The 25,974-nt window shown below is 33.9% G+C and overlaps 4 protein-coding genes and 1 pseudogene across 16 annotated transcripts; 3 read left to right on the top strand and 2 right to left on the bottom strand.

The window, feature by feature from the left end:
• Window positions 1-3,130: 3,130 nt before the first annotated feature.
• Window positions 3,131-9,541, top strand: LOC111316613 (golgin candidate 6-like). 8 transcript variants are annotated; one of them, XM_089754027.1, is made up of 20 exons: window positions 3,131-3,256; window positions 3,400-3,455; window positions 3,895-3,947; window positions 4,040-4,167; window positions 4,278-4,330; window positions 4,940-5,086; window positions 5,183-5,256; window positions 5,354-5,416; window positions 5,690-5,743; window positions 5,876-5,971; window positions 6,162-6,212; window positions 6,294-6,380; window positions 6,517-6,630; window positions 6,724-6,795; window positions 6,875-7,060; window positions 7,185-7,288; window positions 7,469-7,517; window positions 7,718-7,783; window positions 7,863-8,621; window positions 8,819-9,541. In XM_089754027.1, the coding sequence occupies exons 8-20, from the start codon at window positions 5,393-5,395 to the stop codon at window positions 9,368-9,370; spliced, it is 2,214 nt and encodes a 737-aa protein (XP_089610153.1). In that variant the 5' UTR covers window positions 3,131-3,256; window positions 3,400-3,455; window positions 3,895-3,947; window positions 4,040-4,167; window positions 4,278-4,330; window positions 4,940-5,086; window positions 5,183-5,256; window positions 5,354-5,392; the 3' UTR covers window positions 9,371-9,541. The 8 variants fall into 8 exon arrangements, with proteins under 8 accessions (XP_089610153.1, XP_022774366.2, XP_089610154.1 ...); XM_022918631.2 differs by having other exon boundaries at window positions 5,347-5,416; XM_089754028.1 differs by having other exon boundaries at window positions 4,040-4,198.
• Window positions 9,542-10,085: 544 nt separating this feature from the next.
• Window positions 10,086-12,457, top strand: LOC111316612 (glucuronokinase 1-like). 2 transcript variants are annotated; one of them, XM_022918629.2, is made up of 7 exons: window positions 10,090-10,397; window positions 10,517-10,555; window positions 11,053-11,202; window positions 11,369-11,557; window positions 11,637-11,753; window positions 11,836-11,996; window positions 12,117-12,457. In XM_022918629.2, the coding sequence occupies exons 1-7, from the start codon at window positions 10,170-10,172 to the stop codon at window positions 12,358-12,360; spliced, it is 1,128 nt and encodes a 375-aa protein (XP_022774364.2). In that variant the 5' UTR covers window positions 10,090-10,169; the 3' UTR covers window positions 12,361-12,457. The 2 variants fall into 2 exon arrangements, with proteins under 2 accessions (XP_022774365.2, XP_022774364.2); XM_022918630.2 differs by lacking the exon at window positions 10,517-10,555 and having other exon boundaries at window positions 10,086-10,397.
• A 426-nt stretch (window positions 12,458-12,883) lies between these two features.
• Window positions 12,884-17,932, bottom strand: LOC111316611 (uncharacterized). 4 transcript variants are annotated; one of them, XM_089754030.1, is made up of 16 exons: window positions 17,674-17,796; window positions 17,370-17,425; window positions 16,647-16,800; window positions 16,379-16,490; window positions 16,085-16,240; window positions 15,146-15,250; window positions 14,786-14,869; window positions 14,497-14,612; window positions 14,287-14,388; window positions 14,091-14,207; window positions 13,907-13,963; window positions 13,745-13,811; window positions 13,607-13,660; window positions 13,447-13,521; window positions 13,325-13,360; window positions 12,884-13,178 (listed from the first exon to the last, which is right to left on the bottom strand). In XM_089754030.1, the coding sequence occupies exons 3-16, from the start codon at window positions 16,664-16,666 to the stop codon at window positions 13,065-13,067; spliced, it is 1,215 nt and encodes a 404-aa protein (XP_089610156.1). In that variant the 5' UTR covers window positions 16,667-16,800; window positions 17,370-17,425; window positions 17,674-17,796; the 3' UTR covers window positions 12,884-13,064. The 4 variants fall into 4 exon arrangements, with proteins under 4 accessions (XP_089610156.1, XP_022774360.2, XP_089610157.1 ...); XM_022918625.2 differs by lacking the exon at window positions 17,370-17,425 and having other exon boundaries at window positions 17,695-17,932; XM_089754031.1 differs by lacking the exon at window positions 17,370-17,425 and having other exon boundaries at window positions 16,647-16,814; window positions 17,695-17,818.
• Window positions 17,933-18,983: 1,051 nt separating this feature from the next.
• On the top strand, window positions 18,984-23,616 carry LOC111316610 (SAGA-associated factor 29 homolog A-like). Its single transcript, XM_022918623.2, has 9 exons — window positions 18,984-19,346; window positions 20,784-20,877; window positions 21,087-21,163; window positions 21,842-21,951; window positions 22,141-22,223; window positions 22,322-22,375; window positions 22,809-22,959; window positions 23,142-23,155; window positions 23,388-23,616. Exons 1-9 carry the CDS (start codon window positions 19,229-19,231, stop codon window positions 23,488-23,490), a joined length of 804 nt encoding a protein of 267 aa, XP_022774358.1. The 5' UTR covers window positions 18,984-19,228; the 3' UTR covers window positions 23,491-23,616.
• Window positions 23,617-23,739: 123 nt separating this feature from the next.
• LOC111317326 (GDSL esterase/lipase At5g14450-like) lies at window positions 23,740-25,889 on the bottom strand (annotated as a pseudogene). The gene is made up of 5 exons (XR_016333271.1): window positions 25,277-25,889; window positions 24,955-25,164; window positions 24,681-24,892; window positions 24,323-24,593; window positions 23,740-24,203 (listed from the first exon to the last, which is right to left on the bottom strand). The product of XR_016333271.1 is annotated as a GDSL esterase/lipase At5g14450-like (transcript).
• Between the last annotated feature and the right edge of the window lie 85 nt (window positions 25,890-25,974).

Here is a 25,974-nt window from a genome sequence, read left to right as displayed (position 1 = left end):
AACCTAATTTGTGTCGTGAATCTCATGTGATAATTTTTTAATACTACTTTATTTGCAAACATTAATTTATGAATTATTTTCTTTTTTTTTTTTTTTTTAGTGGAGCATGCTACAGCCTCTTGAGTGCAGCAAATCCAAAAGGTTTCCAGATGACATTTTTCCATGGTTTGGTGCTCTATTTTCTGCAACTTTATTCATCTTTTCCAAAAACTCCATTGTTCTCGATTTGAACATTTGGTTCATAATTTTGTCTAAATTAGGTTCCGATCCTCCATCCTAATAAATAATTGATACATAAGTTTTTATATTTAAAAAAAAAATCAAAGGCGGATCAATTACTTAAGGTAATGTGTTAATGTATAGCTCGAACGATTGAAAAAAAAAAATTTTAAAAGAATTTTCCTTGTCATTCTCAAAAAATTTTTTGAACATATTTTTTGACATAGAATTGATAAATTCATCTACAATTTTTTATTAAATAATTATTTAGTTACATATATTAATAATTAAATATTTAATAATATAAATAATAATGCAATCATGTCTTTTTTCTTCAAAATCTGAAAATTCATGGACAATTGTAATAATATAATAATATATTATTTTAATTTTATGTTTATAATATTTTATAATATCTTTTTTATACACTAAAAAAATCTTAAATTCACCCAAAGAATTGAGTTCAAATTCTCCTTTCCAATAAAAAAAAAAGGTTGATCTTAGCTTATGTCATTCGTTCTTCTTGAAAAAAAAAAAAAAAAAAAAAAAAAAGAAGGAAAACATGACATTAGTAAAAGAGCACTAACACTGTCAAAGTCGCCATGATGGTGATGGGCTTAATGGCCACTCTGTGTTCTACTTTAAACATTTTTTTTTTTTTATTTAATATCAATCCACCCTTAATTTATCTATCAAATCCTTTTCTCCTACCTTCAATAATAATAATAATAATAACAATAATAATACATAAGAGTTTCGTATCATAATCCAATAGATTTTTTTTAAAAGGTAAGTATCTCGATTTTTTATTTTATAAAAATTTATGTAGAATCTCTTCATCATAAAAAGTCTTATTATTATTATTATTATTTTTCAATTTGATGCTACATCACCGTTTAATAATATAGGGATCCACTCTATTACATATATTCTATGATTTTTTTTTTGTTTTATATGATAAAAATCTTTTTTTTTTTGGACAATAACTTTTTAAGGTTTCCAATGCTTAATGAATAATGATATGAACATTTAAAACTTGTAGGTCGGTTTGATTTTTTCAATGAAAAAAAAATCCTCTTAAAGTTATAATCAATTTGTCAAATATATTTTAAAACCAAATACAACCTCAAAATTTTTTTGACATTTTCATGGATTACAAATTGGGTGAAAATGATAATATCTCATTTGTCATGTTCAGTGGGAGATGAGTTTTCAGGGGACCGCTCTAGCTAAAACCTCGATTTAGACAAGCATTAGGGCTTTTGAAAGTTACATTATGTTTTAAATAATTTAATTTTTTAAATAATCATGTTATTTTGTTTTAAATATTTGTATTCTTTAGCATTACAAATATTTTTGAATAAATTTAAGGTTAAAATTTACTTGTTCACGAGTAAATCAATTAATTCATATATGAGATATTATAATCAAATCAATAATTATATGTTATGTCGAAAAATATAATTTTTTGAAACAAAAAGAGTGCGAGGAAAATATTTTTTATTTTTTAAAATTTGAAAATTGATTGAAATTAAATCTGACAATTTAAAACTTAATATGGTGATATGATACAAAAATAATACAAATAAAAGATATAAAAATAACATAACTTAAAATTTTAGAAAAACTATAAATAAATTTAATAAAACAAAAAAATTATATTTTATATTTTTATGTTAGACATGAATTATATTACATGATTTTTATGTAAAACATGATACAAATATAATATTTTATATAACACGATGACATAAATTACCAAATTTAATTAAAATCAAAATATAATAATAATTAAAGAAACCATCATTCAATCCTCATTCACATATTAAATTATGTTTTTTTCAATTATCATGATATTTTGATTTTTGACAAATTTTTGATATGGATGTCTTGAGTCTATATTAATGGCTGTTTTAGCTTCTAGGCTTGAATTTTTTTTTTGTTTTATTTATTTATTTTTTATTTTTGGTCCAAACTTACTATGAAGCCAAAATGAAAGTCCATAGATGACTCTACTTTCTTTCATTCATGGACACACATTTTTTAGGGTAAGTGTGGTTAAAAGGGATAAAAACCCAAGTCTATATTCTAATACTCTATCCTATGTATCCTATGTATGAGCTGTGTTTTTTTTTTTTTTTTGAAAATAGTAATAATTGTTCGATCTGTTAATAAAATATTTAAAATTTTAATTTTAATGATTAAGGATTAAATTTTAATAATTTTAAGTAAAAAATAAAATATTAACTTTTTCTCATATTAGGTAAAAAGAGATTTTAGTTAAAAAAAAAAAAATTAGGCAAATAAATCTCAAGCCTAAAAAATATTTATTAATTAGATCGAACATTTTTCTAGACAAACGTAATGATAAAGGACTAAAATAAAATTATTTTAAAAATATTTAGAATCCAAAATGAAGTAAATCTAAAATAAAAGATTAAAAACTATGAATGAAATTTACCATTTTTTAATAATGAAATTTGGACCAAATCAAGACTATATTAAGTTGAAAATTTATTGGAATAAAAAATGCTTCCCCTATTGGTTTAACTTGGTTATTATTGGATTAAAAAAAAACTTGGTTAAAATTATCGAGTTTAATTTCATTTAAAAATAACTAAAGTTATTATTATGAAATATATTAAGTTGGTAAAAACTTACACCTAAATATATGTAAAAAATGTAAAAAAATTGATTTTAGGTTCTAAGAATTTCTCGTTTTACAGTTAATGAAAATTTCGAATTATGTAAATAGATTAGTGGAATAACACATTTTTTTAAGATTAATTACCGTATGGCCCAAATCAATGTTCAATAGGGCCTCGGTTCGCCCAAATCATTAATGATACGTTACCGTTTCATTCCTTTCATTTTCATCTATTTTCTTTTCGCTCAAAAAACCTTTCCTTTTGATAATCGCAAACTCGACGAAGGCAAAAAAATAAAAAAAACCAAGGATCAAAGTCCACGTGAAACGCATATCGAAATTAATTTGTGTCTTTTTCATTCTCTTTTCACGTCACTCCATCCTCTTGAGGTTTTTTTTTTTTTTTTTTTTCCTTTTTCCCCTAAATTTTGTTCAGTTATTTTTTAATCCCTAATTATTAACTTCAATTAGGTCAATCGATGCTTTTAAGTTTTTAATTTCTCAATTCTTTGGCTTTTTTTTTATTCCTTCAGGATTTTCTGTGCTCCTCAATTGAGCTTCGAAGATGGATTTGGCGTCCCGTTACAAGGTAACTTTTTTAAATTTGATTTTTGTAATTATTATTTTGTATTCTGATTATTGATTGGAAGCAAATGCTACTGTAGTAAAGCTTTTGATTAAAAAAATGAAAATTTAATTTAGTTTTAGTTTAAGATTGATTTTAAAACAAATGCGATGAACTAAATCAACAAATCTGATATTATAGTCAATCGTATAGATTCTCTGTGTATAAATTTTATTTAACCTGTTTAAGTTTCTTATGAAAAGCGCAGTTTGGACTCTGCATTTTCTAAAAAATGCAATGAAAAGTCACCCTTTTTTGTTCCTCTTATTGAGCGTGTGGGTTAAACTTGTGATGCATGTACTGTATGTTGCATAAATGGATTCTGTTGTGCATTGATTACGAGTTAAATGATTGTTGAATTTGTTTTGTGATTATTTGTATTAAACTATGAGTTCGTGTGTAGGGGGTTGTTGGATTTGTTTTTGGAAATGAGAATTCCGGTTCCCGTGAAGATAGGTAATTTAATTGGGAATATGAATTATGATGTTTATTTTGCCATATTTGATATTGATGATGCGGCTGTTATACTATTTTTTGTGTGTCAATAGTTATGTTGAACGCTTGCTTGACCGTATAAGTAATGGTGTCCTGGCGGAGGATAGGAGAACTGCTATTGCAGAGCTTCAGTCTGTTGTGGCTGAAAGTCGTGCTGCCCAGCTAACTTTTGGAGCAATGGGTGTGTGTTCCTACCTTGTTGAATAGAGCTGGTATTGAAGTTAAAGTCCTCTGTCATTCTTGTTGTGTGTTTCTATTTTCTTTAATAAGGCTATAGTTACATTTTTGCAGGCTTTCCTGTACTCATGGGTGTATTAAAGGAAGAACGAGATGACGTTGAAATGGTTTGAGATCTCTTTTGCTTGCTATATTTCTCTATTAGTTCTTCTTGTTTTTTTCTTATACACTGTTTCTCAGTAATGCACATATATGGTACCTCAGAGAGAACTTTAGTCCAACAGTTTGCAGTCCATCAAAAATATTTTTGTGGCATTTTTAAGACTCTGGTTTTGTTGAGGAAAATTATACTAAAAATATTTTCAGGAAAAGTTTAAATTGTCTTTAAGGGGGATTAATAGTTGAGAACTAAATTCAAATTACATAAATACATTCTGTATTAGATTTTATTACCGAAGTGGTAAGGGGTTGGTGATTGGTTTTGATAGTTGGATGATCTCTAACAGTTTAATCTGTATTTATGTTTCTATGAGTATGTTCCGCTCTATTTTGCAAGCCTTTTTCTTGCCCAAATCCTTATTTTCTTGCTGTATACCTCCCAACTTATGACCTAAAAATTTTCTGGTAATTGTTCTTGGGAAATAATCATGCTGTTTCCTTTTTCTTGTAGTCCAAATATTGTTGTTTCCCTTTATCTCTCCACCATGTGACTTTGTTGATTGAAAATTTCCTGACAATGGATAAAACATGGATTACCCTTCATTCTCTTTATGCAGGTTCATGGGGCCCTTGAAACTCTTGTTGGTGCTTTGACACCTATTGATCATGCAAAAGGCACTACGAATGAGGTTCAGCCAGCTTTAATGAATACTGATTTGCTTTCCCGAGATTCAGAGAGCATTTCTCTTCTACTAAGTTTGCTGGTGAGAGTTCTTTATATGCATCTAGAACTAGTTTATATGTTACTGTGGATCCTTCTTGTAATAGCATCATTATCTTCTGTGTTGGTGATATTTTAGTCAGAGGAGGATTTCTATGTACGATATTACACTCTTCAAATTTTGACAGCCCTTCTTACTAATTCTCCAAGTAGGTATGAGTCTTATAGAAATCCCTTCTATTCTACCTAGATTTTTTTTTTATTGGTTTCTGCTCGAAAACCTCTTGCTGAGTTCCCATTCAGGTTGCAGGAAGCAATTCTGTCCATTCCTCGTGGTATAACTCGGCTCATGGATATGCTGATGGACCGTGAGGTACACAGCTTATTAATGACATGATCCTCTTGCAAATTTTGTTAATTTCCATGTTCTGCTTTTTGTAGGCCTGCTTGGTGCAATATGATTCTTCGGGAACCTTCTGGTTATGTTACCTTATTTCTGTTTTTTCTGTCATTTACTTAGATTTATATTATCAAACATGAATATCTAAATTTGAAACTTATCTTTCAATTTGATTAGGATAGGATAATGATGATATTATGTGATTGCTTTTCTTTTTTATGAAGTTGATCGCTATTGACCTTCCAGGTTATACGAAATGAAGCCTTACTGCTTCTTACATACTTGACTCGTGAAGCTGAGGTGAGCTTCTGGTTTTGTTTAATACCCCTCTCTTCTGCCCTTTCATATTCCTTTTTTTTTTCCTTTGTGCACCTGAACCTTGCTTACATATGTTTGATTGCCATACTAACAGAGAGAGTTTTTTGATTTCAGGAGATTCAAAAGATTGTAGTCTTTGAAGGTGCATTTGAAAAATTTTTTAGTATTGTTAAGGAGGAAGGAGGTTCTGAAGGGGGTGTCGTTGTGCAGGTGATTCATTGAATTTATTTTTTTGAACTTCAGTGAACTTCATCTGGCTTGTTTGCTGTTAGACCATTCAATTTTTATTGTCTGTGGCCTGTTTATCTAAGTCATGCATGCAGTCAATCTAATTTTGCTATACTACTGTTGGAGAAATCTATATATGAATTAATGAGGTTCTTGTATTGTTCTTGCACAGGACTGTCTTGAGTTGCTGAACAATATTCTTCGCAGTAATGCATCGAATCAGGTTTACTCCATGTTTTATTTTCATTGTTGTTATTTTTCATTTATGAGGTTTTCTCTGCTACTGATTTTAAGTGCATCTCAGGTACTACTAAGGGAGACTATGGGCTTTGACCCATTAATATCAATCCTGAAACTAAGAGGAAGTACTTACAGTTTCACTGAACAGAAGGTTAGATACTCAAGTGTTTATACCGTTCTATGGCTTCTGTTTTTCCTCCATTGCCAATTCCTATTGATTCTTTCACATGCTATCACAAGCTTACCGGTGATTTTTGTTGTCCATGAAACAAACAACATGCCAGTAGACAATTAATTTACTCGGTGTTTTGGAGACTATTAATTTGTTGATGATGGGAGGTTCAGAAGCTGATCCTCAAAAAGATTCGAACAAGATCACCAATAAAACAGTCCTAGTTCAGGTTTATTACAAATCATATCTGCTTGAATTGATTGCCTGAAGAGCTCTCTGTTTCTGTGCTAGATTATCTTGTTGCCTGTTTTCTTGATTGTAGAAAAAGTTGTTGGACTATCTGCTAATGCTGGGTGTTGAAAGCCAATGGGCTCCAATTGCTGTGCGCTGTTCAGTAAGATATCTTTCTAGATTTGTTCTTGTTCTTCTTCTTCATTTCAGCATTCCTTTCTCTAACGGTTCTATTTTCCCAGGCACTAAGGTGCATTAGTGATTTGGTTGCTGGGCATCCCAAGAACCTGGATGCCCTTTCTAGCAAAGTTCTTGGTGAGGAGCCACAAGTAGAACCTGCTTTGAATTCTATTCTTCGAATCATTTTGCGAACATCTAGTACGCAAGAGTTTATTGTGGCTGACCATGTTTTTAAGAACTTTTGTGAGGTCAGCTTTTCTCTTGACTTCATATTTTTCTTTTGTTAATAAATATGCCTATGTAATTTACAAGTATCTCACATGTATGTGAACTGTTTTTTCTTGATTGTTAATTTTGGATCTTATTTTCTAGAAAAACATGGAAGGGCAAGCAATGTTAGCATCCACATTAATTCCTCAACCAAATTCGATGACTCATGCTTCTGTTGAGGAGGATGTGAACATGTCATTTGGAAGGTTTGTTCGCTCTTATAATGCTTTCTGTTCTGCACTTCTATATTTCAGCTGTTCAGACTAGGAAAATGTATTGAACTCTATGGAGTTAGTTAAATCTTAAGGTATTACTTGGCTGTTTGCTTCTTCCATATAAACACTTTCATTTAATGAAATTATTTAATTATGTTGTATATGTGACAGCATGCTGTTACATGGTCTTGCATTGAGTGAAAGCGATGGTGATCTTGAGGTAACCTCATGTTCTCACTTTTTTCATTGTGCATCATCAATTTAGTGAAAAAGAACAATACAGAGGGCCTAAATTTGTTGGACTATCTCATGATATTGCATGAAGATTTTATAAATATTAATCTCCATCATATAGAATATTAGATTTTCTTCATGTGGCTTACTGCCTGAGAATTATCTAGCTGATATTGTGAAGTACAGACTTGTTGCAGGGCTGCTAGTGTGCTTACTCACATTCTTAAGGACAATACTCAATGCAAGGAAAGGGTATGCTGTCACATTTTCACTTACATCTAAATCTAAAGCCAAATTTCTCTGTAATCTAATTGCAATGGAGATTGTGCAGGTTCTACGGGTTGAACTTGAAGCACCAATGCCATCCTTAGGAGCTCCTGAGCTACTATTGCACCGTATTGTTAGGTACTTGGCTGTTGCCTCTTCCATGAAAAATAAAGATGGGAAGCCAGGTTACTCGTATGTTCAACCAATTATCTTGAAACTGCTCGTCACTTGGCTAGCAGATTGCCCAAGTGCAGTGCAATGCTTCTTAGATTCACGCCCCCACTTAACTTATCTGCTTGAGTTGGTGTCAAACACATCATCAACTGTGTGTATTAGGGGGTTGGCTGCAATTATCTTGGGAGAATGTGTGATTTGCAATAAATCTAGTGATAGTGGAAAGGATGGTTCTACCATAGCTGATGCCATAAGCCAGAAAATTGGGCTTACATCTTACTTTTTGAAGTTTGATGAGATGCAGAGAAGCTTCCTTTTCTCTTCAGTGAAGCCCGCTCAGTCCCATAAACGATTGACAAGATCCACTGCTGCTAGTATGGCAGAGATTGAAGACGTTGATGAGAGTGATTTGTCAGATCAGAAGAATGAGGATCACCCAATCCTCACATCAATATTTGATACTCAGTTTGTTAATTTTGTGAAGAGTTTGGAAGTGTATATTAGAGAGAACATTGTGGATGTTTACAGTCGCCCTAAGAGTGATGTGGCTGTTGTGCCTGCAGAAATGGAACAAAAGGGTGGAGAAACTGACAAGGACTATATCAAGCGGCTAAAAGCATTTGTGGAGAAACAATGCTCTGAGATACAGGTAATAGGAAATTGAAAAAAAAAAAAAAAATCTTTAGTAGGAAATAACTTTACTGTTAAAGACGTTTATGAATTGATCTTTTGTTTCATCTGCAATTATTCTTTTCGTCTTTTGAAAATTCACCACTATGGTTGTCAATTAGCTTCAAATGTTTTTACCTATCTGATCTTCTGTTTCCTTTTGCTTTTCATTTCTAGGAACTTCTTGGCAGGAATGCCACTTTGGCTGAGGATTTGGCTAGGACAGGTGGGAGTGGGCATTCTCAACCTGAGCTAAGGGTGGGCAGTGGCTCAGATAGAGTCCAGGCAGAGACACTTCGTAGAGATCTTCAGGAGGCTTCTCAACGGCTAGAGATTCTAAAGGCGGAGAAAGCTAAGATTGAATCAGAGGCATCAATGTACCAGAATTTGTCTGGGAAGCTGGAGTCTGATCTTAGGGGTCTATCAGATGCTTACAATAGTCTTGAACAGACCAATCTCCACCTTGAAAAAGAGGTGAAAGCTTTGAAGAGCGGAGGGGCATCAACCTCTCCTGATATCGAGGCAATAAAAGCTGAAGCTAGGGAAGAAGCCCAGAAGGAAAGCGAAGCAGAGCTGAATGATTTACTCGTATGCCTAGGGCAAGAGCAAAGCAAGGTGGAAAAGTTGAGTGCAAGGTTATCGGAATTAGGCGAGGACGTGGACAAACTGCTTGAAGGTATCGGAGATAATATGGGGCTTCCTGAAGATGATGAAGAGGATGAAGACTGATGGAGCTTGTGTTAGTAGGATCAAATGTAATGTCTTCTTCAACCTCTATTGAGGTTTGCTGGTTGTGTTTGTACATTTCGTGGGGAACTGTACAGTTTATTAGTCACTATGGATTAACTAATCTTTGTTCGTTTGGATTTAAATTACGATTCCTATAGATCTTGTCAGTTATCAAGCTTTACTCATCACCATGTGAGATGATTATTAAAGGGAATTTGGGAAGCAAACAATCGGAAAATCTCAGTGTCCCAGTTTTGTATTCTTCTATTTAATTTAATTTTTCTTGTTCACACGCATTGGATTTTAAACAAAATATCCGTCTAATAAGTGAGGCAATAACTTAGTTGGGATCCAATTTTAGGATTTTCCAAGGCTTTGCCTGATCATGCAAAAAAGCGCTTTCGAGTTTTATTTTTTATTTTAATTATCTTAATCCTTAATTAAATAAAATTACGTGCATAAATTTTTTAGAACCAACAATTTTTAACCGTAACCTCCAGTAAGATGTGAATGCGAAGTTAAGTCGGCAGAAAAAACAACGGTCGAGTTAAACTTATAGCGACAAAAGCAAATGCTGCTGCATGATTTACTCATAGACTCTTACAGTGATATGAACAGATGCAGTTGCATGTTTTACTCAATGACCCGATAGATTCAAATACAAGTGGGGACCTTAAACAATGCCACTTTAACCACGTTGGACCCTGAACAAAAAAGCAAAAACTACAAAGGTTTGTTGTTGTTGACTTGTTGGTTTTTTTTTTCTTAACGAAGGTTTGTTGGTGTGTATGCAGTAAATATGGATAAGATGAACTCAACTGAAGCAGGTGTTGCAGGAATGATTCAACACAGAGCTTGTGCTCTTCTTGGATTGCTTGGGAATCCAAGTGATGTTTACTTTGGGAAAACGATCTCTTTTAGCCTTGGAAACTTCTGGGCTTCGGTTAAATTGGAGCCTTCACATCATCTTGTCATCAAGCCTCATCCTCCTCATGATCTTGTTCAGTTTAACTCTCTGGATCACCTTGTACTTTCTTTCTCTTGCAGTCTTAAGATTTTCTTCTGCATTGTTGGGTGTTTATGTTTGTAGGATCTGATGAGTTTTTCTTTTTCTTTTCTCTATTTCTCTCTTATTTCTTTGGCTAGATTGAATCTGACTATTTTGGTTATATCAACAATTCCAAGGTAATTCAGAAAATACCCAGATTGCGAATTGTTGGTTTTTGCACCTGATGTTAATTATCTAAGATGGATAATGTCAATGATAATGATTTTTATATGAAAACCTCCTTACTATATTATATACGAAATCCTACTTGGCTAGTATTTTGATGAAGTGTTTGGAATTGGTTCTGCAGTTTGGGCTTTTTGATGCTAATATGCATCTCGACATATATAAAAATATATTTTATATATATATATATACACACACACACACATGTTTGCTTGTTTGGAATTGGTACTGCAATTTGGGCTTTAATCTGACAAATGATAATACAAGCCACATGCTTTTGCGTTGTCCCTTTTAAGCTGCTTTAGTAATGAGATTTTTCATTGCAACAATGGAATAAAATCCAATTTCCCATGAATTATGCCTGGTTCCACTTGCATTCACAGGTATATATATCTACATTGCGGATTTGACATGAATGGGGCTGAAGCACACATTGTTTTACTTGCAGTTATATCAGTTGGAAAGTGTAGGTTATTATGGAGGTGTACGACCGCTTATGGCAATTTGTAAGGTCTTCCATAAGCATTGTAAGGATAACAATATAAATCTCCAACAGGGGAACTTCACTCTATCGTATGATACCAATATCCCTCGCCAGGTGGAGCTCCAAATAGCAAATACAAGAAATTTGTATACTCTTTCGATCAAACTCATCATGCCATTTCAGTTATGATTTTTTTTTTTCTTTTCAATTTCTCTCTGTCGGTGTAATGTTCTTGTGTTATTCTTACAGCAATATATGGTTTACACTAGTGATTTTTCAGACAGGACTTTCAGGGTCGAGTGCTATCGTATGTGCTGCCCTTAGCTGCCTTCTTGATTTTTACAAGGTCAGACATTTGATTAAAGTACAAGTCAGACCCAACCTTATCCTTAGTGCAGAGGTAGAACTTGGAACCGTTGCTGGCCTCCAAGATAGGGTGGCACAGGTCTATGGAGGCCTTGTCCACATGGTATGTTATCTTTAAGTAATCTTATCGACAAATTTTTGTAAACGTTGTAATTTATGCATGCACACTGATTCTTCTGTAGGATTTTAGCAAGGAAAACATGGACAAGTTGGGACATGGCATCTACACCCCAATGGATATTAGTCTTCTACCACCTCTCCATGTCATTTACGCTGAGAATCCAAGTGATTCTGGGAAGGTTAGCAGGATGGCTTTTACTTCCTCTTTTATGGCATGACTTCTGGAAGTAGTGAAATGAGCACATATTGTTTCGAATGCAGGTACATAGCACTGTGCGACAGAGGTGGCTTAATGGCGATGAGTTTATCATATCATCGATGACAGAAGTTGCAAACATAGCAGCAGAAGGGCAGAGTGTGATACTTGAAAAGAATTATCCAAAGCTTGCAGAACTCATGAATCGTAATTTTGACCTCCGAAGGTAAGATTTTTTGCATGTCACGACCACAACTAACCATGATATTCTGACCAAGGATTGTCCATTTAAGTTGTTCTTGGTATATATTTTTCTGCTGAATGCCGTTATGTGAATCTTATGCAGGCGCATGTTTGGAGACGAGTGCCTAGGTGCTTTAAACATAGAAATGGTGGAGGTGGCTCGGAGAGTTGGTGCTGCTTCGAAATTTACAGGCAGTGGAGGGGCTGTGGTTGTGTTCTGCCCTGATGGGCCTTCACAAGTGAAACTTCTTGAAGATGAATGTCAAAAAGCTGGATTTATTATCCAACCAATACAGCTTGTTCCTTCATGTCTAAATAATGTCGATCTCAAGACCCTGTCAAACTAGGAGATTTCTGTACCATCTACAAATGAAGAGCATTACAGGCATTGCTTGGGCATTTATTGAGCAATTATAGAATTAATGATCAATGGTTGTTAATTGATAGGTGGTTTTTCTTTATTATTCTAAAATGCATGAATTTTATTATGGGAGTTCAAAGAACTAGAAGAAGCAATCACTAATGGTTATTTCTAACTACCTTCTGCATCTCAAGAGCTTCAGAGCCATTACACTATCAGGATAGAAAACACTAATCTTTGGGCATTTGACATATTTAACTCTTTTGGTTTATAACAGTTAAAAATGTAAAAGCATTCATTTTTTGGTTAGTTCTACAGGGTAATTTTCAAGATTGTATAGATTTTTCAGTTCATCCTGAGGTGACCGTCTCATGTGAATGCCTAATGATCTAGAGCAATTACCAATTTGCAATTCTATAGAACTTCAAGAAGAAAAGAAAGAAGAATTTTCATGACATAACACCTTGGCAAGTAAACCAATGACGAAGATGAAAATATTATGAATAAAATTACCCAAAAATATAATATTAACATTGATAGAACTGTACTGAACATGAATGTGACTTCTACAAGTACATTATATCTGCTAATAGGACCGAGTCACCATTTTTTCTCAACAAAAATAGAAGTTGCCATCACATCTAGAAGCAACTTTTACAACTCTAATGGCCGGTGTTAATACCATAGCCATTAATGTGCTGTTAAATTGGAAGGTTTCATTCCCATTGCTTCATAGTATGCTTTCTCAGCATTGGTCATCCGATCTTGGAACATAGTCCATTCTTTCCTACACCTTTCCCTCACCTGGCACAGGAAATTTGGAACTTTTAAGGCTCTCATCAAAACAAACATTGCAGATTCATAAACTAGAGAAGAAAAGCACACTTTTGTATTGTGCATGCATATATGTATATGTGTGTGCAAGAGAGAGAGGAATATTTAGTGCAGACCACTTCCCATGGTGCCTTTCCACCCTCAGCTTGGCCCTGTGAAAAAAGAAGAAAACAGCAATAAAGCATACTGCGCATAAGAAGTGGTTATATAGATGTTTAATGGGTTTACATGCACGTACCTGGTCCCCAAGAGAAGGAATACTTTGATGTACAATCCACTGAGCATCTACAACCCCTATTTTCTCATGAGGAGGCTGCTTGCAAAGAAAGTTGTAAAATCAACAAAGGTCTTGAGTGTGTGTATGTAAGGGATGGAGGAGGAATAAGACAGTTGCTAACCTCGACACATTTCCTAAGAGAGAAATCCAGACCCCATCCGTGAACCAAATCATTCTGCATTTTAAACGAGAATTTATATCATATACAGGGAAAAGTCGAGAAATGACAACATCCGCAAAAAATAAACTCATGGCTCACCTGAATCATATGCCAAACACACCGCCATGCATCCCGAGAAAACACAGTAGCCATGATCTCAACAAATCTGAGCATTAAGTATGCAAGACAATTAGAAAAAAGTTGAAGAAATAAGCAATATGTTTAAACATTTTAACAAAAGGGATTAATTCTGTTTCATACGCTGCACATGGAGGCAAACGTGGATCAGTACACCAGCCAGGTCTTTCCTCAGTATCCCTGCAGGAGAAAAAAGGAATACCAAAGGTCAAACCACCTTTCTACCAAAGAAAACATTACAACCTTATTGAATTATGAATTACGTATTCTGAAACCACAATCAAGCAGTTATATATAGTGCTCTTACTTGTGAACTTCAGTGTTGTCTCTCTTCCTTGTCATTGCCCATGTCAGCCCACCACTGTTTGGATCTAAACCTGGCTGGGATATTTCTAAACCATGTTTTCTGACAAGTTTTATGTATCTGAGAACAAAATGAGTTTAATTTCAGCTTACTCAAATGTATTTATAACCGAAGCAAGACAGTGAACTTATAGACTTACTCCTCTGCATCAAAGTGCTCCACCCCAAGATCCTCATCCCACATAAAAATGTAGTCAAATGGTGCAACAATGTCAGGGTGCAAAAAGCGCTTCGCATACCACCTTGATGAAAATTTAAGGAGTTTAAGTGAAAATTTGGGCTTAACAAATTCTCATACAACCTACTGGATTAATGTAAGATTTATAAAGCGAGAAGAGCTAGTTGCTAACCATTTAGTCTGCTTTCGAACACTCACGTGAATAGCTCGTTTTGACCACTCAAACTCATCCCATTCAGTGGTTAGACCATCATAATGAAACAAAACAATTGTGAAGTTCTCTGAAAACTGTAAAATAAAGGTCTTAGATAAGAGAGTACAGACATGTTAGGGAACAGGGAGTCAAGAATATATATATATATATATTTATTGTTTATATGTGTAGTATGTGTGTGTTTGTATAGAGAGAGAGAGAGAGAGAGAGAGAGAGAGAGAGAGAGAGAGAGAGAGAGAAGACTGACCTTTTTCACAGCTGCATCAATATTGTTTTTCTGATTATAACCAACAGTAAAAGTTACAAGATACTTCGGTTTGACAGTTAAGTCCTGCAAATGCAACCCATCAACCAGGATTAGATTAGAGAAAAAAAAAATGAATTGAATCACAATGGAAAAATGGATAGATAATCATCATTGCCCCATCAACTTCATCTGGGTACCAGAGTCAAACATGTATATGCTGTCGAACACAAATTCAACTTTTACTAAATTCTTCTTTATGTGTATAGATGGTGACCAGTTCAAACTCCCTGAAATGTATCAGACTAGGATAGATAAACATAAAGAAGAGTCAGAGTAACATAAAGTGTAGAAGATGCATACCTCACTTGGCTGACCCCATAATCGACGGAGATAGAAATCTGACTCAGATGCAATTATACCAGGGGGAAGTCTTTCAGCACCCCGTGGATTTGTTGGAATCCATATCTGCCATAATTAAGGATTAACAGTTAGCGCTCATGCTAAAACCTCTAAGTGTTAATGGTTACAGGTTTTCCTTGAAAATTGTTACAGTAACTGTAGACGACTGTCACATACTAGCCAGAAAAAGAAAGTCTAATCTAATGATTATTTAAGCATATTTTGACCTCTATCCCTAATCACATACTGTAAGAACAGTGAGATACTGTCAGAGTTTGATGCATACACAAAGTAATATACAAGGCAATGGGTAAAAGAGATTCACAAAATTTCTCCAGCCTAAATTACCAACAGTTTAAAGAAGCGTGGATCAATCTCCCAGAAGGATAGACGAGATCTTTAATTTTTGTTTCCTTCATAAAATGGTTGTAACCAACAATGAAAATTTCCTTGATAAAACAAAACCATCAATCCAGAACCAAGTAGTTTTACAGGTAATTGATTGGATTTGAAAAGTTCTAGTCAAAGCTACCAAGCTGACATTAGCAACTTTATAAAAAATGGACTGTGAAGTACCTCATGCTTGAAAAGCAGGTTTCATCAGTTGATAGAACTGAGGTTCAAATTTTCAATTTCCCATGATCAAATATGCATAAATCAAACTTTATTTACTAATAAAACTAAAACTAAATTTGTTCAACTCTGAAATTAATAATTCAATGTAAATTATGTATATATGGCATTGATAACTTGGTTATGAAGAAATTCTTCATCCAAAAATCTTCAACCAGTTTTGGTAGAAATCACGGTTAATTTTTCATAATTTCAAGACAAGGGCAGGCTACAATCTAGATCCTGAATTGTAATGCTGCATATATAATCAAAATAAAGGGGAGTTACCTTTGTCTCATTGTTTTTGTAAGATGGCATTGAGACGACCTTATTAGCCTTGAGAGAGTTCAAAGCATTAAATAGTGCTTGGGTTGAAAGGCCCGAATATTTGTCCTCAATATATGTAAGATCAATGGAAGGGAATAGGCTGGATGGGAGATTCATCTACCAAAATTAAAATATAAAAATAAATTTGTTATTCCATGTTCAAGAACACAGGAAGGGGGGACACAAAAGGAAACAAAAGAAATCCATTCAGAAAACAACTAGATATGTATGAGATAGTCAGAGTAACCAGTGTACCTTAGTCAATGACAGCGTTGGAAAGGATACCCCTATAAAGAAGCCAAAAACAATTCCAGCAAAAGTTGTTATAATAAGCCTCATTGTTTCATTTGGTTTCCTTACATTACAACTGCAGCCGAATAAAGTAGAATGTAACTCGTATTAATACCACTTTTGGTCTTATTAAACCTTGTGAACAAGTAAAAATACCAATGAATGGAAATAGAAAAGAAAAATTGAAAAGGCTTTCTAGTTTCTAGTACAAGAATAGTATGAAAAGCAATACCTCCGTAAGGGAACTCCCATTATGCTCAAGATCTTCTTAGTCTACTTTTACAAAGATATAATTTGAAACCCAACAAAAGATTAATGCACCAGATGCCGTAATCAACTTTGAAGTTCAAACTCAAATGATAACCCACAGGGCATGGCAACCAGGGCTGAAGAAGGTTTACTAAAAATTAGTGTCAACTGAGGTCAGAGAAATGTAAAACAGGCAGTATGAACTGAATATAACATTACATAGCTGAAAAACAGAACATTAGCTCCTATCATACTCTTGCTAGTGGTAGATTAATCTCAGCTAATCGCAATATACATCAGGTAACAGCCAGGCTTATCGAAATTGGTTATTCATCATACACTAACTTGACCTATTACTTGAATTTAGCAGTAGAGTTTAACTGTTCAATCCTAAGCACCAATTCACCACTCAAAATAGAGATAAACAGGAGGAAAGGTTGTATCTACCAATTAAGCTATGCTTCAGCCACAACATAAAAACATAAGAACAACTGAACAAGGAGTGCATGTCACCACATAAGGGCTGAGAGCTTATTAAGCTGGAAAAAAACAAAGTTTTTATGAGGCAGTGCAAATGGATAAAGATCAAAGTTTCATGATTGAACTTCCAGCAAGCAAATTCGGCCAAAACTAGCTTGAATTTTTCCTTTTTAACCACACCGACAACTAACGTAGCAGAAAAAAAGGAACTTAAAAACACAAATACCATAAAAGGCAGACATGAACCACGCAAAATTATACGTTCTTCCTTACAAAATTCACCTGAAAATGTAACCAAATTTTCCATTAACCTCAAACACCAAGCTAAAAAATTTCCCATCAACCCATTTACCATTAAAAAAACCCTGTCTTGGAATTGACAAACCAATTCAAGCAAACCATTTTAAGCAAACGTTAATCATAGTTATTCAAGAAATAAATAAGAAGAATCGAAAAAGAAAAATTCAACCATTGAATCCAACACTCAAAAACACAAAAAGCTCATTATTTTCAAAGAGAAATAATATTACCCAATGAGAAAAACAACATACATGGAACCAAAACGAGAATTCTCAATCTCGGTTTTTCTTAGAAGAGTGAGATCAGTGAAAATTTTGAATCTTGGAAGATAGACAATTTTAGCAACAAGACCAATAACCGGCCTGAAACTAGTCCTAGGTTGCGCAGCTTCCTTTCATCGTTTTTTCTGCTTTGAGGTGTTCTTGTGTGTAGACTAGTCGGGCTCTTTAAAATTTTCACAATCAGAATCCGTCAAGGCTTTTGCCACTTGATTCGTTTGATTAAAAGTTCAAATCAAATCTATATGTTACAAGTGGGACCCTTGATTGATGCCATGTCTTTAAAGCCTAGTGGACTCTTATTTGAGTTTGAATTAACCACATGGAATCCATATCAAGATAGGTGGGACCCCATTCTGAGCTTCGATTAAACTGTTTTCAAGACTTTCATGTTGTTTGATCATAATTGGAAGGAACTGTTTGGTCTCATGCTTTTGAAGTTTTAAATCTTTGAATCATTATTTGTTCTTCCATGTCAAGACTGAAAGTTAATAGGACAAGCAGGTGTCTCATTGTCCCCCACAGACCACAACTTAGTTTTGATTTCCTATAAGTGTTCAAAATTTGAATCTTTTGGGTGAGGTTTGGTTTCTGTGTCTTTTGTTACTTTTTATTTTGGGACAAAGACTGATGGAAACCAATAATGTCTATGGCAGTGAGGAATTAAAGATTGTTAATCAGTAGATTGCAACAAAAAAAATATATATGGAAAGGAGGATATTTGGTTATAAATTTGCTTCCTCTTCATGTGTTTATCATTTGAAGATTGATGTAAAACAAATGTTATATGATAACGAATTATATCGGATTTAATTTTATTATTTTGATTAATATTTATTATCATATATTTTAAAAAATTGAATCAAAATTTTTTGAAATTTAATTAATTTGAATTGACTTTTATTATTTATTAATAAAATGTTGAATATTTAATTTTAATAATTAAAATTTATCATTAGCAATTTCAAATAAAATTTTGAGAAGGTGGGGGGTGAATCTCAATTAACCCAATTTGAACAGGACCAACAACTTTCAATTACGTGAAAAACAACAATACAAATCAAATTGAGCCCACTCAATAATTTCCATTTTTCGTTTTGGGCCAAAAAATTTTCCCATTTTAAGTCCAAAGTTTATTTCAAGTGAGGCCCACGAAAACATTACGAGAGTGGTACTTGATCGCACACGTGGCAAAGAAGGAACTCTCGACAGAAAGAACATCCAGTTATAATACTCCACGTGTTGTAATTAAGACCTAACCAAAACAAAAGCAAAACAAAAATAAATAAAAGCTCAAAAATCAAAATTATCCACCGATTTTTTTTTTTCAATTATAGGCTTGATAATAAGCATTGATATTAATCTTTTATTCATACTTTATTTAGAAAAAATAGAACTTTTGATCAAACTAAGGATTGGTTGAAGTGAAAAATCTAGCTGGAACTTGGAAGTAATCTTGTAAAACAGACAACATTGTATTTCCGACAAAGATCGGAAACAAGGAACGATGTCGGCACCGGACATTGCTTCAATCTTGGAAAACTCAAGGGAACTTGATCGGTTAAGGAAAGAACAAGAAGAGGTGCTCATCGAAATCAACAAGCTTCACAAGAAGCTTCAAGCTAGTAAATTTCTCAACCTTTTTCCTTTAGCTTCAAATTTCATGATCTGGGTTGATTTATATGGTTCCTGAGATTAATGGGCTTGTTTTAGATTATCAAAATATGGTTTTCTTTTGGCTCTCTGGGTTTTTATTTTTTTATTTAAAAACTGATTTTTTAAGGTGAGTTTGGAATAAAAAGAGCTTAAATTTTGTTGATGATGGATTTTATTGGATCATGAAGTTATTTTTGCTGTACATTATTATTTATTATTTTAATTTATGATTTTTTTTTAGGAGAAACGAAAACTTGAGTAATCTGATCAAAGAAGAGAGGAATAGTTTTGTTGGGCAGTTTGACTATTGACTTGCTTTAAAACTTAGCTACATTTGTATTTGAGAAAGAAGTTAAGTTCCACTAAGTGGAGTTTAGAAGGTTTTATGGTCTAAATTGAGGTTTAAAGCTAAGTGGAGTATCCATGTCATGTAATTTTTGGAGTAAAGGTTTTGCCTTCAGGATCACAAAACATGCTGTTTTGGTGAATTGGAAACTAATGGGGCCTAATTTTCATGGAGAATGAAATTATGTGGTTTTCACACATGATACGCTGATGCTCGTTATATACTTGGAAATCCATGTAGAGAGTGGTTAAATTTACATTTAGATTAATGTTCAGAGCTTCATGTATAATTACCTTTTAATTAGTGTGCCTCATAATATCCATTTAGTTGTTTTAGTTCAGAGTTTCTATATTTTTTCCCATAATGTTTTGATTGATTTAATTGAGAATGTTTACACTAAAGATATCAGAAATCAGAATATTCTACAAATTAACAACTAACTGTATGAATTGGATCACTAAAAATATTGTTGTCAATTCAATATGGATTACGTTGATTAGCAGTTTCTTGGATGTGCTTTCAGTCGACGACCAGGTCCAGGAGTATAGAAGAAGTATTGTAAAAAGAATTTTGAGATCCACATGCTTGTTCTCATTTAAAAACTATATTTAGAAACTATGAGATGCATATAAGATCACACAACCTGGTGGGATTTGTGGCTTGGTTATGTAATTTCAAATCAGAGGCTTGTTGTGCGTCCTAGATCCCATTTATTTGCTGCAATCCACAGTTGCAAAAAGAGTTTCTGACTTGAACTAAAGGTTTACAAGAATTTTTGGTTCTTCTTCTATGAATGTTGCTCCTGGATAACGCCTTGAGGATTTACAGGTTTTGACAATAATTTATCCAATCAATTTTTGTATTGTTTCTGGCATCAAGTGATTTACTACACTTTTAACAGATAGAAAACTTGCTAAAAAGTCTAGGAAATGGAAGATTAAATTGTATTCTTTAAGATTTGAGAATAGTTTTTCTTTCTTCTCTTACCTTTTGGGCGTTGTTCTTTATTAACTGTTACTGATAGTTTATACTAATCTTGAACTTCTGTATATCATTGCAGCTCCTGAGGTAGTTGAAAAACCTGGTGATTCTTCATTATCTAGGCTAAAAGGTTTATATATTCAAGCTAGAGATCTTTCAGAGAGGGAAATAACGTATGTTCATTATCTCTAATGAAGTATTGTACAATTTTCTTTGTCATTCTCTCTCTCTCTCTCTCTTTCTCTAGTGAATCCTGGGCTTGTGCAGATGTGGCAACTTTTTCTCTATAAATTTTTTGGGCTAGTGTAGTGATGAACTTTCTGGTTTGGTTCTATAGGCCTTTTATTATTCTCAGTACTGTATTCCATTGTTTTTTATACAGGATTTCCAACTTGTTACTAAATCAACTTGACTCTTTCTTGCCTTCGGGACCGCCAGGACAACAACGAAGAAAGATGGGTGTGTGCTACTAACTTTTTCTATATAAGACATTTTAGTTGCTTTAACCTCTATATTGCTTTCTCCCTTTATAATTAGGCTCCGTTTGGTTGGTGCTTTTGGTTTTTGCTATTTGTACCTTCTTTTCAGTTTTGGCTTTTTTTTTGCTTTTCACTTTCTATTAAAAAAAGCGAGAAGCAAAAGCATTAACCAAAGAAGCCTTAGGAATTTTGACACATGCATTCTTATAATGCAAAAGTTAAGGTCATCTCTTGGCCACCTAGGCACTTGACTTATCCTTTAATTGTCGTGATTATATAAATACCAAAGAGGATTTAAGATAAGACTGTAATTTTCTTCACTTTGATTTTCTCCATCTTATACTGTCTATCTTTCCCTGTCTAAAAGTACAAATTTTGAGTAGTTTAATGAAACATCGAATTGCTTGGATGATGACCTAAAAGTTGTTGAGTTGATGTGACCATGGGCTCCAAATTTATATCATGATAGTTAAAATCAGATCAAAACTTAGCAATTGGATGAAATTATTAAGTGTTTATGATTTTTCTATTTTTCTAATGCTAGAACATTGAATATATGACATGTGCCAAAAAAGAAAACTCATTTCATAGATTTCAGATACTAGTACAAGAGTATCAGAACTTCCTATTTATGTAGCTGACGTTAAACAAATTGCAGATGGTAATGATCAGAAAAAGAAAAGAATGAAGTCTGATTCAGATATCTCTCGCCTTTCTCCTTCTATGAGGAGTCACAGTGAGAATTTTGTTAGTCTCAAAGATGAACAGGTAAGCTTTTAGATGATGTAGCAAACACAAAAACCAGATTGTGTTTTCTATCGCAATCGTTTGTTGATATTTGTTCATAGAACTAATTTACTGTGTTCATTCTTAACTCTTATTTCCATGCTAGATAACAAAGTATACTGTTCCATATACCTCCAAACTAAGGAGATTGAAATGTGCCCTTGTATTCAGGTAGCTGCAAGAGTCAAATCTGATGCTGAGAAGGATGAGTGGTTTGTTGTAAAGGTGATAAATTTTGACGAGAAAACAAAAGAGTAAGTAAGGTTCCTGTAGGACATTTCATTTTGGCATGTGTCAAAATCCATTCCGAATCTTCTCTCTTCTTGCTTTTAAGTTGCATCTCCCTATGCAGGTTTGAAGTACTTGATGAGGAGCCAGGTGATGATGAAGAGGGCAGTGGCCAACGGTAAGCTTTTATGCGTTAGTTCTTTGTAAGTTAGGTTACATTGAAATAATTGTTCTAAATTATGCTTGTTCATGCTCATTTTTTACTTGTAAGGGGGGACTCTATCATGTTTTATTTGTTATGATAGATTGATATTGGAATTTGAGATCAGTAAGTTATTTACTTGTACGGCACCAGATTAGTTGGCCTTTTTTCTTCCGTTTCCAGTTTAAAAGATAAGAAATTGTTTGTAATGGAAGCATGCTTTAACTATAATTTCGAGAAAACTTGAAAAGTATAAATATATTGAGGGCTCAAATTCTTTGATGGAAACTCTTATGAAATACTATGCCTTGGTGATTGCTGGGTAAAGCTTTTTTTTTTTTTTTCAATTTTTTAAATAACTGAAATTAGTCCATCTGCAAGATGTTGATTTTTGTTATTGTAACTGCAGGTACAAGCTGCCTGCTTCTTGCATTATACCTTTCCCCAAGCGAAATGATTTTTCTAGTGCTCAAGAATTCCCAGCTGGAAAACATGTTTTGGCAGTTTATCCAGGAACAACTGCGCTCTATAAGGCAACTGTCATCAATACTCCTCGAAAGGTGACTATTCCAGTCATCACTGTCATCAGTACCCCAATATATAATTTTGGATCATTTGCTCTGGTTTTTATTCTTTCATAGATTTGCTAAAGTATTCTTTTTATTTTCTTATATGTTGATCTGACTACTAATTTCTTGTGCACATCTGTTGGGGGGCTATCAACCATTCTATATCTTTCCAGAGGAAATCAGATGAGTAAGTAACATCCTCCATTCTGGCCCTGTCTAGCAGATTCTTGGAAAAGAAAATGGAAAACATATTAGATAAATATGTTACATGTCATCATGCGATAAAAACTGGTTTTTCGGCCTGTTTACACTCTTCCTTGTTTTGTTATTCTTCTTCCATAAACAATGGAAAGTAACAAGCATGAACTTTTCATTTCTGACTCTCCGTTTTATGTTGTCATTTTTTTTTTCTTGTCTAGGTATTTACTGGAATTCGATGATGATGAGGAAGACGGAGCTTTGCCTCAGAGGACAGTACCCTTTCACAAGGTGGTTGCCTTGCCATTAGGACATCGACAATAGTATAAATGTGTATAATTTAGAGCTATAGCTGGTGTTTAAACATGTGAATCTGAACCCTAATTTTCACGCCCTGTGTATTGGCTTAGTAATGAAAGATTGACACTGATATCCCTATTGTTACTTCTAGTTCTTTAGTGCTTCTTCATTACTAGTAAAGGGTGGCCATTGTTCCTGAGCTGCAATAAGTTAGCTTTAAAGAATATAGGAAAATTTATCAAAGCTGACCTCCCTTTTGCAGGTAAATATGGAAGCTTGATAAAAAAAATCTGATAATTTTTTCTGCTTTAAATTGTAAAAAATTGAATCCGAAATTTAGTTTAGTTGGTTCAAAAGAAAAATTTATGCATAGCTGAACATTCTCTTGGTTGAAATTGAATCTTGCCTAAGTGAAAAGTGGAGGATACTGGCTAACTGACCTTGAAAATCATGAATTATGAATACACGTGTCAAAGTAATTACTCAAGACTAGGCTTTACGGCATGCTTGTGTAATTGGCAGAGGTGGATCGCTAAATGAACCATTGATTATATGATTAGCAATCCATCGATTAGCAGCCTCACTGTAGTGGACACCATCCCAGCTGATATACTTGGAAGGATTTCCACAAGAACCGGCAGGGATTTCGATACCATTTATGTTTTCTTTGTGGCCACAGTATACCTGAATGTCATCTTCATGAAATCCAAAGCAAATCGCTGCAGCATCAAGAAATCCTACAAGGCAAAAGAAAATTAAAATTTTTAACATTAGTAGATTTAAGGGTCCAATGAAATGGCCATTGATTTGTGTATAATCACTTGACAACCAGGACGAATTTCTGCATATAATTTACCTTGCTTTTTTGCGTTGCCGATCAGTTCATACTTTGCAGCGTAAATATCCACACATGTTAATGCTGCATGTGGTAGCTCTGCCCTTAGTTTGATCACTCCGTCGTTAAGCATCCTGTTGAACTCTATAGCATGGTCATTTTGAGCTTTGAGACAGCCATGCTTGCCAAGTTCCTCGGGCTTAATATCATGATAATGCAGCCTCACAGGCAAGCAACCAATTGGGCCTGTATTATGTATCCAAAATGTCCTTGCCCCATGTTCATAGAGAATCTGCAAATCAAACACACATGATTTTGATTAGAGTTCTGATTTTTCTTTTTAATCTTGAAATCCTATATGAAATCAATTCAAACTTACTTGGACTGCTTTGGCTAGCTGTTCAACTATGTCTGGCACTGATAGATGAAAGTCTGTGTCATTCTTCTTCCTCAAACCAGCAGCAATGTCATTTTGGCCAATATCAAATACATAGAGAGCCTTGGAGAAGTCCTGAGGTCTAGGGAGATTGCTTCGGTGGGAATTCCTCTTGACTGAAAACACCATAACCAAAACTCAAAACACATGATTTCCTGAGTCTAGTAGAATAAAATCTGACAAGAAAACTGGTGTTAATGGCGATTTTCGGGATAACCTTGATTGTAGAAATAGCTGGTGCGAGCCTTGAATCGATCATATTTTACAATCTGGATGTCGAGTGAGAATGGACTTACTCCATTTAAAGACATTGATTCATTTTGTGGCCTAATGGTTGATCCTCCAACGGCAAAATTTGCACCATGCCTAAAACTTGTTCCAACGGAATCTAGGTATGGACTCAAGTAAGGCAATCCAAGATGCTCAGCTGCATACATAAAACCTAAAATAAGTTAACTGAACAAGGAAGGACCATTCCATGGACCATACTTTTTGCTGGTTGTAGAAATGCAAAGAGAGTAAATCAACATGGTTTTTACCAATGAAATCTATTATCAGACGCCCATCACAGCCCCTTCCAACCGGCCTACCAAAGAAAATCTCACCAGATGGAGGCCCTGCTGGCCAAAATGCAGCTGAGCCACCACCAGTATCAGAGTTAGAATCACCAAAGTTATAAACTGCTCTGAAATTACAAGGTGGAAATTCCTTCACCTCCACGCCTTGCACACCCAAAACACACAAACCTGACAAAACAACAATAACATGAAAGACTTTCACATTCTCCATTGCTGCACCAAAACTTAGAGATTTCACTCCCAAAGGATTACCTACAGAATATATAGTCAAAACCTTTGCTTATTAAAATTCATACCCTTTGTCTCTTCTCCTACAGTGGTGGCAAATTACTATTAAGATCAAACTTCAAACTATATCATACAGGTGGTCTCTAACTATTATTTTAAAATCACATGTTGCATGCAAACAATCTGCTAACATTATATTATGTCCTAAAATTATGGCACATAAACCTGCAAATTTCTTGGTAATTAGTATAAAAAATTCAATTTTTGAATGCATTAGGAAAATATATTAGTTGGTTGAAAATTTTTACTGTCACTAATAGTAAGTGAATAAAACAGAACCTTGCCGATTTTGCATGGCAAGTTTTTTAATTTTTTTGATAACATAAGGTTTGTCAGATGATTCCTACCTTTTATAATAAGACTTCAAATTC

The sequence above is a fragment of the Durio zibethinus genome, chromosome 24 (genome assembly GCF_047325235.1).
Source record: "Durio zibethinus cultivar Kanyao isolate XHJ-2024 chromosome 24, ASM4732523v1, whole genome shotgun sequence".
In the NCBI taxonomy this organism is placed as follows: Eukaryota; Viridiplantae; Streptophyta; class Magnoliopsida; order Malvales; family Malvaceae; genus Durio; species Durio zibethinus.
The sequence above is the reverse complement of the archived record's forward strand: the minus strand, read 5'-3'. Positions and strand labels throughout refer to the sequence as shown.

Bases quoted from the DNA above. Each gene is read 5' to 3' on its own strand.
- LOC111316613 (XM_022918631.2), top strand. From the start codon at position 3,432: ATGGATTTGGCGTCCCGTTACAAG. The intron at 5,087-5,182 runs GTGAGAGTTCTT...GTGATATTTTAG, and splicing joins CTCTTCTACTAAGTTTGCTG to TCAGAGGAGGATTTCTATGT. The intron at 7,518-7,717 runs GTAACCTCATGT...TGTGAAGTACAG, and splicing joins AAAGCGATGGTGATCTTGAG to ACTTGTTGCAGGGCTGCTAG.
- LOC111316612 (XM_022918629.2), top strand. From the start codon at position 10,170: ATGGATAAGATGAACTCAACTGAAGCAGGTGTTGCAGGAATGATTCAA. The intron at 11,203-11,368 runs GTGGAGCTCCAA...GTGATTTTTCAG, and splicing joins ATACCAATATCCCTCGCCAG to ACAGGACTTTCAGGGTCGAG. The intron at 11,558-11,636 runs GTATGTTATCTT...ATTCTTCTGTAG, and splicing joins ATGGAGGCCTTGTCCACATG to GATTTTAGCAAGGAAAACAT.
- LOC111316611 (XM_022918625.2), bottom strand. From the start codon at position 16,666: ATGGGAGTTCCCTTACGGAG. The intron at 13,661-13,744 runs GTGAGCCATGAG...TTTAAAATGCAG, and splicing joins GTGTTTGGCATATGATTCAG to AATGATTTGGTTCACGGATG. The intron at 13,361-13,446 runs GTACGTGCATGT...CTTTTTTCACAG, and splicing joins TTCCTTCTCTTGGGGACCAG to GGCCAAGCTGAGGGTGGAAA.
- LOC111316610 (XM_022918623.2), top strand. From the start codon at position 19,229: ATGTCGGCACCGGACATTGCTTCAATCTTGGAAAACTCAAGGGAACTT. The intron at 20,878-21,086 runs GTATGTTCATTA...TTTTTTATACAG, and splicing joins CTTTCAGAGAGGGAAATAAC to GATTTCCAACTTGTTACTAA. The intron at 21,952-22,140 runs GTAAGCTTTTAG...CCTTGTATTCAG, and splicing joins TTAGTCTCAAAGATGAACAG to GTAGCTGCAAGAGTCAAATC.